We start from the raw sequence: 16,237 nt of genomic DNA, 5'->3' as shown, positions 1-16,237 counted from the left end.
GGTTAAACCTGGCTTTCCAGGAAAGCATTCAGGGGCACCTGACTAGGTTTCTTCTGCTGCCTGTTCCATTTGAGGCTGTCTAGCCATCACTTTTGTATCTCTCTGCTGCTCTTACCTGCTTTTGTCTTTACCTCTGCTTTTAAGGTTATATCCTGCTGCATGTTTTATTTTTTATTTCCTGCTTCCATATTTTGTTGTGATTTCCTCTTTACTTTGTTTTCTGAGATATCTATATAGTCTGACTTTGGGGGTCTTTCAAATTCTTATTTTTCTCCCCCTGTCCCCACAGATTCCCCAAGTATTGGTGAAGCTGAAAAAATATCCCCAAGGAGAAAAGGTGAGAATATGCCAGGGACTCTTTTTATGTTGTGTCGAAAGTTACTAAAAATTGTAATAGGGGAAACTGGAGTGGGTCATTGTCATGCCAGTTTTACACTTAAGAGAGCTGAAGCAAAGGGTAGTTGCACAACATGCCAAATCCATACAGAATAGCCCTATCAGTTCCTTCTAGCCACAATGGCTCAGAACGGAAACTTCGCATTAAGAGCTTGGTGCAGCTAATACCGGGTTCTGAGGATGAGCAACAGAGGACAGCTCTTTCCATCATGCTCTGCTTGTGAGTTTTGTAGGCATCTGACTGCTTTTTGCTGGAGACAGTGCTGGGCTAAATGGTCTGATTCTGATGTGACCCAGGGAGTTCATGGCTAAGGTGGAATTTGAGCCCAGGTCTCCCGAGTTCATCCTCAAGGCCATTTATGGTGGTCTTGAATAGAAATGGAAAAATTAGGCTTGAAGCTGAGCTTCTGGGGATTTCTTCCTGTTTGCTTTCTCAGAATTTATGACCTGTTGTTCAGCATAACATTTCTTTCTTGCCTTTAAAGAAGAACAGAAAACTAAATTCTGTGTAATCTGCAGAGGGCCAGAAAGTCATTGGTTCCCAAATTCGGCTATTCAAGGGAGAATCTTCTACATATAAGTCTGTTTCCTCCTCCCCCCCCCCACTCCCCTTATTCCATAAAACCCAGACAACATGTCACAAGCAAAGAGTGGGGGGCGGGGCGGAGTAATGCACCAGCATGCCTGCAGAACTTCATTTAACTTGAGCAAGTGAGTGAAACTGCACGTCACAGAGAAGGGCAAAGAAGCCCAGACCTAGGGGAAAATAGCTTTCTAACCCCATGAATACTACAGAGTATGCAAAGTAGGCAGTTTGTGTGAACTGATTTCCATAGCACCCTGTGGGGCACAGAGTCGTGGCCTGATTTTATGAGGGATGGGACATGGGGGTTTTCAGTGCAAAATGCACAGGCTCTTGAGATCTAAGCCTTGTCCTCTTCTGCAATTGCAGGACTTCACAGAGGATGTAAACTGTGCCTTTGAGTTTCTCTTGAAGCTGACACCGCTGCTGGACAAAGCGGACCAACGTTGCAAGTAGGTTTCCATTTCCCTGTGGCCCTGTTGGGGCCAGAGCCCGAACTGTGCCTGGTCAGCGAGCGTAGCATTTAAGCATGCCTGGTCTCATGGCTTGACTTGATGTCTCTGGCTTTGAGCCTCCTTTTAAGAAGAGCCCTGCTTGATCAGACCAAAGGCCCATCTTGTCCAACTTCCTGTATCTCATGGTGGCCCACCAGATGCCGCAGGGAGCACTCAAGACAGCATGGTACCTGTGTCGACACTCCCTTGCCTCTGGCATGCAGAGAGAGGCTACCTTTAAACCCAGAGGTTGCATACAGTCCCCAGGCTGAAATCTTGGGGTGAAGGGCCAGAAGTGAGACCGCATGCTCAGCTATGCCTGCCACCAGATTGCATGTTATCAGAAGAGGGACCTTAGTCTGTGAGAGTGTGGCGCAATAGGGACTTGATGAGGACCTTGCCTGCTGAGCTTTGTGGCTGAGCTGGAGTTTGAGTTTGCCACTCTTGGGGACCCAAATCCATCTCTCCCTACCCCTATGCACAACAGACCAGCTGGATTTAGCAGTGTTGGTCCTGAAATGGGAATTTATTTTTTTCTCCAAAGCAAATTATTGTGGCATTTTTTCCCCAACTGGGTGGGATATTGCAGATGAATAGGAAAGGGAAAAGCTGGGAAAAATGAACAACCTTGTAAACAATCCATCATGTACCAGTTTGCTGCTGATGTCACAGCTAGAACTGTTTGTTCCACATGATAGATTAAGACCAAAACTCCCCAATGCATGCAACTCTTGAATAAAATAGCGTTCCAAATCAATTGGGTCCAATTTTCTTGTGCCCGGCTCTTGAACGCTTTGTTCTGTCATGAGATGCAAGCATGGGCCAAGGTCGTTTGTTCTCATACATAATCCTTTAGCTGGAGGTGCTGCGCATGCTCTCTGCTTGACTGTTGCTTACTGAGGAACCTAGGGAAGGAACAGAATATCTTCTGGGACAGTGAGGTGTCCTTTTCACTCTGTGTAAAGCACCATGTACAAGGATGGCGCTGTATAAATGCATTGTAATGGAATATACAGGATTCAGCAGATAAGGGTGGTACTAACACTGCTTTAAATGCATTTCATGCTACGTGTTTGTTTTATCAAAAGTTCACTGTGTGGGTGTGGGGGGAGAATGGAAGCTAACCTTTTCCTTCTGTACAGTTTTTCTGCTAAGGATCACCCCTTTAGCTGCTATTTGAAAATTTTAAGTCTCCCCTTCCTGGAGAATTAGATCGGGCCACAGTCTTTCATGTGCTGGATACAATTGGATTTTTGCAATGTGCGCCTTGGAAGGGTGCCTCTGAAAAGTATTTAGAAGCTTGATTTGGTGCAGAACAGAGCCACCAGATTATCTGGTGTGAAGTGTCATATGCAGGTCACTTCAGTGTTGTTTCACCTATGCTGGCTCCTGATTTGCCTCCAGGCCCTCTTAAAGGCCTAGGATCAGGCTATCTTAAGGACTGCCACCTCTTTTACAAACCCGCTTAGATGTTTCCTTCAGTAGCACTGCTGAGCGTGCCCCCAGTGTCTGAGGTGTGGCATGGGGCAACAAGAGATGGTCTTCTCATCTGCAACACATAAGTTATGGAGTGCCCTTTCCATGAGTCTTGATGTGGCCCCTGAAATTATTTTCTGTGTTTACGACTCTTAAAGTTGTTTATTGTTATCTATTGATTGGAGTGTTTTATTCGGTCATTGTTGGCCACTTTGAGTGCTTTCACACAGAAAGGCTGGGTATAAATATTTTAAGAAAAGTGTGTGGGTAGAAACTCCACTTCCTCCCTCCCCCCCCAGTCTGAGTAGGATTTCCGGTGGTCAGGAATCCTTATCCCTGTGTCTTATGGCTACCAGGAGCAGAAGAGGTAGTGACAAACTACCCCTTGTGCACAAATGTGCTTCATTTGCATAATGTAGTCAGGCACAGAATTCAGCTGTTCTTGGTATGCAGTCACCATTGTCATGGACATGGATCCAGGAGAGGTGACTTCAGATCCCAGCTCCTCGCAAAATTGGTGGGTGACTTCGTGCAAGTAACTGTGACCTACTTGTATAGGTTTTGGGGAGGATAAAGAAATGTATCTCCCTAGCAAACCACACTTGGAAGAAAAAACAGGGATGTGGTCCATACAACTTGGATTTATACACAATTTTGAATCTATCCCTACCCACCAGTTGCTGGAAGCCCTTCCCCTAAAGTCTCCTACGGGTGTACAGCTGGTCACCAGCAAACTGTTGACCAGGTGTGCCATCCCAAGCATCTCCAACCTCTCTTGTGCTTGCCAAGTGACATGTGAGGTTTTGCTCACCTTTGGTAGCTCATTGAGGCTCACAGCAGGGAAGAAGATCGTCTTGCAGATTTGAGCGTGATTGGCAATTGTTTTTAGTTAGCCAGTGAGGCTCAACTTCCCAGCTTCCAGCTCCCCGGGGCAAAAGTATTGTGTTCCTTCTGTGCCTGCTTCTCCAGCAAGGGGGATTTTTACAGGACAGAAGCGATGGGTGATACATATGTTTGTAGCAAACCTTCCTTTCAACCGATTGCCTTTGTGCTGTGTCCTGGCACCATTTTGAAAGAAGCTTTGTCTGCCTCTTTGTGTTGTGGAGGGCTTTAAAAAGTTATATTATTCCTGCAGTAGTTTCTGGTGGAGGCTTTCCCTGCTGGTTACCTTAATTTAATTTATGGCCACCTTTGGTCGGTGACTGTGGGGAAAAAATACAGCAGTCTGCTGTTGCTTCTCTACCATTGCCTGGTAGGCCCTGGCTTCACAGAAGGTGGTGGGGAGCAGCAGTGGACTTTCCCCACTTTCAGGGGTTGGCTGGGCGCATGTCTGACTTGAATAGCTACCTGTGCCTACATCAGTCATTTGGGGCCTAACAGAAAAGTGAAACCAACTTTCCAGAGATTCTGGAGCCGAACAGTGTACGTGTGCGTGCTAATATCTCTCCCTTCAAATGAAGCTTTTTCCAGAGTTACTAACATGTACAAATATGCAAATATTTGATATATTGAACAGTTGAAAATATAGCCATTTATATGATAGTTTAAAACAATTAAAGCAATAGATAAATGCAGCACAATGAGATTCAGCAGGGACTAAAATGAGAGTTAAAAGACCTGCTGTAGAAGTTGTCACCTGGCACCAAAAAGGAAACAATGCTGGTGCTAAGTGACCCTCTCTGGTGAGAGCATATTTAACATGTGTGAGTAGAGCACATGAAAGAATTTAGGCCCTGTGGATGTCAGCCTCCCAAATTAACTTAATTTCTGAGCCGTTAAAAGAGTTCAGGTACACTCTCAGTTCAGGCGTATCTGCAGGAGATAGGTTTCAGTTGCCACCACGGATACCGGAAACCGCAGATAGTGGCAAACCCCACCAGAAGTGGTTCACACATTCACAAAACAGGAAGTGGGTTGGAGGGCTAAGCATCATATTTTTTTCAGCCCTTCAATCCGCTTCCTGTTAGCACTTCCAGCTTCCTGTTAGCATTTGCAGGGAGTACATAAATAGCCGGAGTCAGGAGACAGCAACAGGAGGGCTGCTGTAAGAGACCAGGTAAGTCATTTGTGCGATAGGAGAGGGAATTTGTGAACCATGGATAAGTGAAACCACAGATATGGGACCTGCCGATATCAGCCTGCTTTTTGATATTTCCAAAACATTTCGTATTTCTCCTTTCCAGCACTCAAGGTGGCTTTCCAGAAAAAGAACAGTAGTGCTCTGCTTAAAATGGTTGCCATAGACACCAATCGGTACATAACAATGCAGTCTACAGCGGCAAGAACACAGGTTCTTAACCCCAACTCAGAAAAAAAGGAAATGTTTAAAAGGCAGTAGAATCTCAAGAATCCTTATGCACCTCCACGCTTCTGGTGATGCATGGCTCCTCCTTTTTCACTGAGCCTGGACTCCTTTGCTTCTTTGCTCCCTATGTGCCATCTAATGTTCCTTACCTGAATGGCCAGCAGGAGATTGGTCTTCATCTCCCACCCATCCCCAACTCTTTACCACAAAACTTCTGATATTTGTACACATGTCTTTTTTCCTGTTTTTTCAGCTGTGATTGCACAAGCCTTCTCCTCCAGGAATGCAGTAAGCAGGGCCTGCTCTCTGAAGCCAACATGAACAATCTTGTAGCCAAACGGTAGGCTTACCTTGCTTTGCCTGCAAAGTGTGTGGGCAGGGTGCAAGGAGAAGTGGTTTGCAATGAGTGGTGCGACAGTGGGTTGCTGTCTGCAGATCTTCCTCAAGGTTGATTTTCAGACTCTAATTTTGGTGTAAGGGGAAAAGAAGTACTTGGCTGCCTAATAATAGTTCTTCACTCCTGTTAGGTTGCCCAGTGATTATGGATGTTTTTCCATTTCTCTATAACTCTTAAGGACTAGAAGTCTGAGTGTCTGGTTTTAAGCGGAACACTGAGATTCTAAGAGAGTTCAAAGTGCAGATGATTGCCTGGCCTTGGTGCTGGGTGCCAGGACCTCAAATGGCAGGAATAGGATTTAGTCCCACGGTTTAGGGCAGGGGTGCCCAAACCCCGGCCCTGGGGCCACTTGCAGCCCTCAAGGCCTCTCAATGCGGCCCTCAGGGAGCCCCCAGTCTCCAATGAGACTCTGGCCCTCCGGAGATTTGTTGGAGCCCACACTGGCCCGACACAACTGCTCTCAGCGTGAGTGCGACTGTTTGACCTGTGGGATGAGGGCTTCCTCCACTGCTTGTTGTTTCATGTCTGTGGTGCAGTAGCAGCAGCAAAGGAAAGGCCAACCTTGCTTTGTGCAAGGCCTTTTATAGGCCTTGAGCTATTGCAAGACCTTCATTAATTAATATAAGTTCTTCTTTAATATATTCATTTATGTAAACTTATGTAAATTTATTCAAATTTTAAATGTAAATTAATTCTTTTTTTCCCTGGCCCCCCGACACAGAGTCAGAGAGATGATGTGGCCCTCCTGCCAAAAACTTTGGACACCCCTGGTTTAGGGTGATGTGTGTGTCCCCATTACAAGACAATGGTCCTCCTTCATTTAGGAGTTGCCCACCCCCTTACTGCAAATTTGAGTGTGTCTTTCCTCCTCACCCAGGTCTGCTGACCGAGAACATGCGCCGCGTTTAAAGTCTGCTGAGAACGCTAACATTCAGCCCAACCCGGGCCTCATCCTGCGAGCAGAGCCCACTGTCACCAATATCCTGAAAGTAGGTGATGTCCTGGGAGTGGTATATGGGCAAAGAATTTTCTCGAAAGAGCAAAATTTTACTCACAGAGTTGTTGTGAGACTGGGTCCGCAATCCTAAACATGCTTTATTTCTTTCCCTCTCCCAGACAATGGATTCAGACCACTCGAAATCCCCTGAAGGTCTGCTGGGCGTCTTGGGACATATGCTATCTGGGAAGAGCTTGGATCTGTTGCTGGCAGCTGCAGCGGCTACAGGAAAGCTGAAATCCTTTGCTCGGAAATTTATCAAGTGAGTGCTTGTTTGGCCTCCGTCGCCATTCAAATCTGGGAGATCCAGGTCTTGCTAAGGGTAGGGAGTGTAGAACTCTGGTGAATTTTTTTGAAAGGTGACATTTTCTTGAAGGTTGCACCTCTTCTTCACTGGTACACAAGCGACCAAAATGTAATTTCATTTTTAGAGGAGCAAATGCCACATTGTAAGGTGAGGCTATCCCTCTTGCAATTTAGAATTTGGGATGTTGTGCTATTGCTGTTTAAAGCAAGCTTGCATGCAGGAGGTCTCGGGTTCAATCCCTGACATATCCAGGCAGGGCAGAGAAAAATTTCTGCCTGAAACACTGGAGAGGGGCTGGCAGTCTGTGTTGGCAGCACTGAACTAGGGAAACTGACTGTTTTCAGCCTATGAGACCACTGGAGTAATATGCCTTTGATCACTTTTCTTTTGAATAACATTACAATGTGCAAACAACTGTTCTGTTGTACTTGTGTATAGTAGCACCATGAGCTGGTCATTAGAATTCCCGATTCAGAGGTGGGGAATGGAGGCTGTGAGACTGAGATGTGGCCACAGCTTCAGAGATCTATTAGGCAAGGCCTAGCCACTGTGGGATCCGTGTGGCTGCTGTCAAAAGCAGCTGACCATACCTTCTTTCCCCCACTGTAATATCTTGTCAGAATGTGTGATGTGATGTCATCACAGTGTACATTTCGCCAGTCCGTGCAAACAACAACCAGTGGAGTGGAATGGGAGCAGAGAAACTTGCAATATGATGCATTGCCTCTATTTTTTTTTTTTTTTTGCTGGACATTAGCAGCAACTGTTACCCTGCACATGCCTGATCTCGTCTGATCTCAGAAGCTAAGCAGGGTCAGGTTTGGTTAGTACTTGGATGGGAGACCGCCTGGCAATACCGGGTGCTGTAGGCTTATACCATAGTCTTTCGAGACTGAAGGTTGCCAACCAATGATCACCAGGTTGGGGATGGGCAGCAGAGGACAAAATGTAGGGCTGCTGCTTTTGGGGGTAGCCTGGCAGTTTCTATAGCATCTAGTTCTAGCCTTAACCTTAGACCAAAGCCTTGAAAACACTCGGGGCACAGTCTTATTCAAGTGTCCAGTAGTGATGCTGCCATGCCAATGGTTCATGTGCTACATCCTGTGGTGGTGGGGGCACTGTCACGAAGACCCTCCTCATGGTAAGGGAACCTTACCTTGGGACTGCATTGTGTCTACATTGGTGCTGGAAAGTTGGATAGGATTGGGCCCTGTATCTGTTTAGTGTTGTTGGACCACAGGCACCAAGTGCATTTTCACTGTAGGGAGTACTGGCTTTCCCCATCCCTGCATGAAAGATGAGAGCAACTCATGCACACCTCGCACACCTCCCCCAGTGTTTGGGGTGGAGGCAAAGAGAACACACAGCCTGTCTCCCTTCTTCTTCCTCCCTTCTCCAGTGCCCAGCTGGGACGACTGCATCTCTGCTCAATCCATTTGCTTCCCCAGAGGGGCTCTTCAAGATTCACTCATGGAATTCTTAAACCTGACTACTTACAAGTGTAATCAGGTCTTGCTGTTCTGGAGCCCATGAAGCAAGACAGGAGCCTCTTCTCCCACTTCTCATTAGAAGAAATCATTTCTCTTGTGAAGGAAAGCTTATTTATTTTTTTATGTTGCAGCCAGGAGAGGGACCTGTGAAGGTTGCCGGCACATTTTTGAAGCTGTGTGTCTGTCAGAGATGCTAAACGAGGCCATTCAGTGGAGGCTGCAAACATGCAAGAGTTAGTGCTCTCATATAGTGCCAACTGCTTGTATTCCACCCAATGTGCCATGCAGGCTCAGACGGTGATATTCAGTGGGAAAGTTTGCCCTCTGAGATTTTTTCTTTTTTAATGTCTCTAGCCTGTAAGGTTGGGAAGGTGAAGGTGAAAGTTTGGGACCAATGACTAGTGAATTCTCAGAACCCACAAAGGGAGAGGGTCTAGTACAATTTGCAAGAGTATGGGCTTCAATGCCTCATACTTCCCTTGGCTAGCTGGTGCACAGACCTGCTCCCTCCCTCCCCATCCCAGAGGCCAACAGGTGTGTTTGCCGAAGTGGAGGACTTGCCATTGCTCTGAGCATCCTGGTTGCATTGACCTCTGGGGGTGAGGAGGTAGGAGGAAGCGTCCAACTGGGCTTTCCTCACCCCCACTGAGGCAAAAAGGGATTTTCCCAGAAGGATTGTAGCTGCATGTGTTGCTGCATCTCAGAGTTCTTTTAGGGGATATAGAGTTGTGTAGTGACTCTAGATCTTCTTAATGCTAAGTTCAACTTGAAAAATGTCACAGCTTCCTCAGCAGGCAACTGCAACTTAGTGGGAGTTACAGGCCCCCAGCATATGCTGGAATCGGTTTGTCCTCTGACCCCGAACCTGCTGAATTACTTTGATGGCTGTCATCTCTGGTGGGAGATGGTGCCTGGTTGTGCACTACTGTCTGTGCACTGCTTATAGCAGGGTGGTAGGCATGTGCGGTCGTCAGCCCTGTTGGTTTGGGAGGAAGAACTAAGATTTTCCTGCTTACCTTTCCCATCTGTAGGGAGCTCTGTCCTTTGGGGCAGGGTGGAGGGCGAATGGGGGATAGCATGTTTGCACGCAGGTCACCCACTTTACTAATGGAGGAGTGATAACCAGCATTACAGAGTATTCGGAGCATTTCACAGGTCTTATTTTAGTAATCCTCACTAATTTATGAGCGTCTTGCCACCTCATTCTATTGCAGAAGGGATTGAGGCTGCAATGTGAACTGGAAACTCTTAACTGCTGTGCAGTTCCAGCACATGGTAAATGTAGCTGTGTGTGATTGGGTTGAGTTACTGCAGTTTTATTTTTCCGACTGAAGATTTGGGGAGACTGTTGCCCTGCATGTTGGATGCCTTGTTTACATCCCTGTCGTGTCTCCTTTTGTAGGAGCAGCCAAAAGGAGAAGTGAGTCATAACTGCATGGAAAAGGTTATGCAGGAAGACAGGATTTAAAAATAAATAAATAAAACAATAGACTGACAGAGGCAGGAATTTGTTAGAAAGGTTTTGTCTGTGCCTGATTGGAACAGGAAACAGAGAGTTTGTTTCCGCACTGTCAAGTGAACACTCGAGACAACAGATATGGAAGAAAGGGCCACTTTATTTAGCAGTTACAGCAGAAGAGGAGGCTGAGACCTGCAGCATCCAAGCAGCGAAAGCCCCCTGTGGTGCGGAGGCGGGACCTCTGGGTGGCACCAGAACACCTCTGCCCCCCAGGCGGGCATGCACCCGACTCCAAGTTGTGCCCCGTGCAAAGGAGGAAGAGGCCCTTTTAAAAGGCCCGCCGTAGCTGCCAGCCCCAGCTCCCTTCCCCTCCCCATTGGGAGGAGACTCTCGTGTCCCAGGCCAGGCCAAACAAACTCCGGTCACCCCTTCAATTGGGCGATCGGGATACTACACCCTGTGTGATGGCCAGATCATGTTCAGCCGTGGCTAAATTCCTGCCTTTTTAGCCTTAGTTTTTCCTCATCTGTGAATTGGGAATAATTGTAACCTACCTGATTTTTTTTTATTGCCTTGCACTTTGAGCATTAAATAGCTCAAAATGGAAAACTGCCATATCCAAAAAAAGTGTGAGCAGTTTTTGGATTTGGTTTAGCTTCTGGTATACTAATACTCAGTACTAATACTCAATAATTGAACCTCAATGCTTTGTATTTTCTTTTCCTTGTTTCTCTCATTTTAGGCTCAATGAATTTACCAAGAACATCAGTGGTGAAGGCTGTAAGTCTTTGTTCTTCAAGGTTTTTTTGTTTGCAACCAAGCATTGCTGCTGTTCTCTTTGAGATGCCAGTCTTTTGTGAGTTAACTGGAAAAGTCAATGGGGTGGGGCAGGGAAGACTTGAAAACGAGCTGTGGTGCCTGGCAGCGTAGGCAGCTCCAGCACGGCACTCCCAGCACAACAAGGGGGGTATTGAAGTTATCACTGGAGTCTCTTTGTCTTTTTGGCTACCACGTGCACCCTCCATTCTCCCCCTTCCTTCCAAGTATAGTTAGTTTGTGCTGTTGGGTGAGGAGGATCTCTGCCTTGGGAGGAAAAGGGTTAAATTGCAGCTGTGAGCCTCCTTGCTCACTTTTCTTCTCTTCCTCCCCCACCCACTGGCCTTCCAAAGGAGCGCTTAGCCTCCTAGCACCCATGTAGCTCAAGTCCTGTGGATGGAATGATGTTTGAGTGCCGCCCACCCCAAGATAAGGATTCTGAATACGTTTGCATGTGATTAGACACGCAAAGTCTGCCTGACCCTCCACTGGACAAACAGGGGGAAAAGGAATCCTTAGTTTTTTGAGGGTTTCTTTTATTATTAACAGTTAATTGCTCTGGATGTGCAAAGTGCTTTGTAATTGTTAACTTCGTGGACATGGGGGGGGCTGGTGCTTTTTATGAAACATCTGATCAAATTGTGTCTTATGATTTTAATTGTTTTATATTAATGTTTTAAGCATTCTTTTTATTGATAAAATATTTTTTTTGTAAGCTACTTTGAGGACCTGTAAGTGGGGTGGAAAGGTGGGGTATGAATGAATGAATGAATAAATAAATAATCCCTGTCTAATATGGAGCTTGATACAATTCTGGAAGCCAGAAATGGAAGGGTAAGCAGGATCTCCATTGGGTCAGTGGTGTACCTGGGGGGGCAAAGGGTATAAATGGTGCCAAGCTTGGGTGGGGGGGTGGCCCTGTACTGCCATCCACTCCCCCCCCAGCAGCACCCCCTCTCGCAGCACTCAAGTCAGCACACTGATATCAGCATGCTGATCTGAGGGTGACCCCCATGAACCATTCTGAGAGCTGGAGAAGCCATGCACGACCTTCCTGCCCTCAGAAGGCCTTGTAAGGGCCTTTGACTGAGAACCGGAAGTGAATATTTTTGGCCGCCAGAAGGCCTTACAAGGGCTTCTGAGGGCCAGAGAGGCTGTGTGCGGCTTTCCTAGCCCTCAGAATACCTCTGGGGGGGAGGCAGCAGGTGGGGGGGCACCTCTAGGTGGGGGGGCGGGACCCCTGGGGTGTGCCGCAGGCAGTTCAGTGGCCAGGAACGCCACTGCTTTGGATCACAGTGCGCAGGGCCTTTAGTGTGATCTACATCATCCTGTCGTTGCTGTAATTCCTAGAAGGATGATAAACGATGCAAAAGAAGCAATTGGATGCAGGCTCTGGGTTAATTTGTAGGCTTTATGCAGAATTGAGGAAGAGGGGAATAATGCATACTCTTGGGAAGCAAGGAACTTATTGAAATTTTTTTTCCCTGCATTGGAGAATTTGTGTTCTTGGTGGAGAACTGTAGGTCAGCTTAGTACAAAATGCGGATTCTTTTTTCTAAAGCACAGAGCGTACAATTCTAATCTTGATGTGCCCTCCTGGCCCTGGTAGTATTGGGTGAATGCGAAAGTGACAATCACAAAGCATTTCTTGCACGTTATTTCTTGCATGTTTATGATTAAGGGTGTAAGCAAAGATCATTGCCTTTCTCTTTTTGTTACATGAGCTAAGTGATCTGGGATTTTTCCTCCCTTCTAGCCAAAGCAGCTTCAGTCAGAGCTCTTCTCTTCGACATCTCTTTCCTCATGCTGTGTCACGTGGCCCAGACCTATGGCTCTGAGGTAGGGTCTCCTGGCATCTTTATTATAGGGTGGAGAGTACAGAGGGTTGTCGTCTGTACATGACAGGTGAGGGATCATAATTCAGGGAAGGGGCTGTCAAGTGCATGCAGAAGATTCCAGGTTCAGTCTCTGGCACCTCTAGATACTGCTGGGAAAAACGGTAAGTCAATAACAACTTTTCACTTGCTCTGCTGAAAAACACATGGAGAGCAGCTGGTAGGACGGGAAGACAGGAGTACATTTTAATTACCAACATATTTTGATTGTTCTCAAGGGGGGGTGATTTGCTTATATTTTTGCAGTTTGAGGTTCAGTTGAACCTTTTGGAAGTTTTATACTCTCTTGAAAAGAAGCTATTGAAATGTGTTGGTAATTAAAATTTGCTCCTTTCTTCCTATCCTGCCAGCCATTCTCAGCCTGCCTGTCATTCCTCTGTTCTTTTTTTGGCAGGGCTGGGAATGTCATTGTCAGGGAAGGTACTGGGAGAAGGCAGGCTAACGGAAGGGTGTAGTGTCTAGTGGTTAGTGCTCACACACACCCTCTTTCTCTCCTTTTTCAGAGTCTTCCACATGTGCGACTCACGAGTTGCTGAGTCAGCAAAAATCATGCATTTTTCCTGACTCAAGTTCCCAACACTGGCAAGGGGTATAGTGCAAAGCAGTCTTGCTGATGACCACTCGCATGTGGTGAGCAAGAATCCCCTCCAGTGTTTTTGAAACTGAATGAGAAAATTGGTTCTGTTTTTCTTGTTTCCCAAGCCATCGATGTGCCCAAGTGGTTTATTTTGATACACATTGGCAGTCAGGCTAGTGGGGAAACAAAAAATTCCACGGGCTAGCAACTTTTGTTGTGGGCTTATTTCTGAGGCTAGAATTGTATGATATGCAAGCACCGAGGTGCCAGCTGTAGAAATGACACAATATTTTTTTTCTTGGTTATTATTTGCATCTCTTTGCCAAAGAAATTGCTTGAAGCGATGTACCGCGCTGTTGTAACGCAAAAATTATGAAAGGTGTTAAAAGCAATAAAATCTGCAACAATAAAAAGTTTGCAGAGCACCACATCAGCAAATAGCATAATTGCTGCTTGTCTTGCACCAAAAAGTTGTGGTAGTTGGAGAAACCATGTGTGTTTCTGAGTCTAGATGCGCCTTCCTCTTATTTGCATCTAGACAAAATTTTCATTTATCTCTGCAGTAGTGAATCAGCAAACTGCATGAATGTCCCATGAGCAGGCTTTGGGAATTCTACAAGGTTTACCTAGACTGCTCTGGGCTGCTGTTGTCTTGGCCTTGGGTTTTCACGGTGCGTCTCTCTGGCTGCCTGTCTTGCAGGTGATTCTCTCAGAAGCAGGGCCTCCTGGGGAGGTGCCCTTCTTTGAGACCTGGATGCAGACCTGCATGCCAGAAGAAGGGAAGATCCTCAACCCTGACCATCCTTGCTTCCGTCCCGATTCCACCAAGGTGGAGTCACTCGTTGCTTTGCTCAACAATTCCTCAGAAATGAAATTGGTGTAAGTGCTTGTATCAGTGTAATATTTTTAGTGAGGAATTGGGGTCTTAAGATTCTGTTGTATAGACTTAAAAATAAAAATGCAGACTAAAAGTGGATTCTAGAGAGGAAGCAAGTTCATCATTGCTCTCTCAGCATGGCTGATGGGTGTCATCTCCCCCTCTTACCCTGAAGAAAGGGTAAGAGGCACTTTCTTCAAATGGGTGCTCCTCTTTTTTGCAGGGAGAGAGTAACTGGCCCAGCTCACCCCAGCAGTCCTTCTAGTGGCTGTCTGCTGGTGTTCCTTTGCATCTTTTTAGATTGTGAGACCTTTTGGGACAGGGAGCCGTTAGTTATTTGATTTTTCTCTGTAAACTGCTTTGTGAACTTTTTTGTTGAAAAGCGGTATATAAATACTGTTGATGATGATGATGATGATGATGATGATGATGATGATCATCATCATCATCATCATCATCATCATCATCATCATCATCATCATCATCATCATCATCATCATCATCATCATCATCATCATCTTCTCTTTCCCCCAGAATTCCATGCCCTAGAACTTGGATTCCTGTTGACTTTCATTCCCTTTAAGCAGGTTTCTAGTTATTATGGTTAAAAGACGCAGCAGCTTGTGTCTGCATAGAAGGTTTAAGGTGTGTTTAAGGTGCAGAGTTGCAGTGTCCCACAAGCCTTGCTGCTCCCCAGTTATCCCATGTGGGCGGCTGCACCAATGTAACCTCAGTTCTGTGCCAAGAAAAAAAAATAAAAATCAGTAATACTGGATTTATTATGTGAAACCGCATGCATTTCATCACAGTGCATAACTTACCCTGCTCCTGCCAATTTCTGAGTATGGTGGACTCTTCTTATCCACCGGTTCAGCACCTGTGGATTACAAGGTGGCTGCCAACCCTGTGGCCGGAGGGCCTCAAGGACTTCCTGGATGTGACTTGTTGGTTGTGACCGGGAGGCCTTTTGAGACCGTGGGAGGCTGCGCACAGCTTCCCTGCACCTCAGAGGGTCTCCCAAATGCAACTAGAAGGCACTTCCAATAGTGACTGGGAGGTCCTGTGAGGACTGACCACTGATTTGATTATCTGCAGAAATCCATATCCACAGGGGGGTCCTGAAACAGATCCCCCACAGATACTGAGGCCCCACTTTAGGAGCAAGGAGTCTTCAGACACTGGAGGCCCCTCACCCAGCTCAGTTCCATCTTTGGAGCTTTCATCAGGCATTGTCCATATACTTTCAAAACATAGCTAGAAATTTGATTTCACATACTAATGAAAGGCAAGGGTCTGAGGATGATGAATTTGTCATCCAAAACTTGGCTTCATGCTTGTCAGCAGAAAGATATGCTTATTCCTCTGTTTCTATCAATACATCCCTAAGTGTCCCTACACCATGAAACCCCTGATGCAGGCTTTGAGGGGGTGGAGCAATGCCAGTGATCTCCTATATTTTTATTTTCATTTTTTTGTCTCCCCACATGTCCTGGAGCAGGCAGATGAAGTGGCACGAAGCGTGTCTGAGTATCTCTGCTGCCATACTGGAGATCCTGAATGCCTGGGAGAATGGGGTTCTTGCCCTTGAATCGGTCCAGGTAATGCATATATGGCTGCCTTCTCTATGCAACTGGTAAACATGGCTGATGTACTACTTGTGAACTTTTTTTAAAGCCAGAGAAGTTCCAAGGGAAAACATTCAGTCAAGAGAACCATGTGGTGTAGTTCATGCTGGGCTGTACCACTTCATTCTGCTGGTGGAAGTTTTCATATTTGGATACTGTCTCGCCGTATTATAAACAAAAACCTCCTATTTTGCCGAAAACTGGTGCATTGGAGAGAAATTGTCTACCTTAGCATTCTCTGTGCTGTGCCAGTTTTTTTTACCCACCAGGACTATGCAAGGACATGCATTCCTCCCTACCCTCAGTCTGAAGTAGTACAGCTCAGCAACAGCTGTGCTAGATGTGCTTCCAGAATGAGTACTTTCAGACCTGTTCTGTGCCAGTACATCTGGTATGTGATAGAATCAGAGTTGGAAAGGATGTCTTGGCCATCCCGTGCCTTAAGATGAGATGCCTAGTTCCTAAAGCATCCTTGATGGATGAAGTGTCAGTCTATGCTTTTTTTTGAGTCATAGTCTTGGAAGCCGTATTGATTGCTCATCA

General features: G+C 46.2%; 1 protein-coding gene across 4 annotated transcripts in view; it reads left to right on the top strand.

Moving 5' to 3' along the window:
* MED24 (mediator complex subunit 24) overlaps window positions 1–16,237 on the top strand; it is a 64,438-nt gene that overhangs the window by 30,519 nt on the left and 17,682 nt on the right. For all 4 annotated transcript variants that reach the window (XM_066627773.1, XM_066627772.1, XM_066627770.1 and 1 more), the window contains exons 10-18: window positions 290–337; window positions 1,349–1,431; window positions 5,508–5,594; window positions 6,529–6,640; window positions 6,768–6,910; window positions 10,647–10,684; window positions 12,477–12,559; window positions 13,893–14,071; window positions 15,568–15,667. In XM_066627773.1, coding sequence (XP_066483870.1) covers window positions 290–337; window positions 1,349–1,431; window positions 5,508–5,594; window positions 6,529–6,640; window positions 6,768–6,910; window positions 10,647–10,684; window positions 12,477–12,559; window positions 13,893–14,071; window positions 15,568–15,667 — 873 coding nt within the window. The remainder of the gene's footprint in view (window positions 1–289; window positions 338–1,348; window positions 1,432–5,507; window positions 5,595–6,528; window positions 6,641–6,767; window positions 6,911–10,646; window positions 10,685–12,476; window positions 12,560–13,892; window positions 14,072–15,567; window positions 15,668–16,237) is intronic.

This window comes from Tiliqua scincoides, chromosome 5, assembly GCF_035046505.1.
Source record: "Tiliqua scincoides isolate rTilSci1 chromosome 5, rTilSci1.hap2, whole genome shotgun sequence".
NCBI classification, from domain to species: domain Eukaryota; kingdom Metazoa; phylum Chordata; class Lepidosauria; order Squamata; family Scincidae; genus Tiliqua; species Tiliqua scincoides.
The sequence above is the reverse complement of the archived record's forward strand: the minus strand, read 5'-3'. Positions and strand labels throughout refer to the sequence as shown.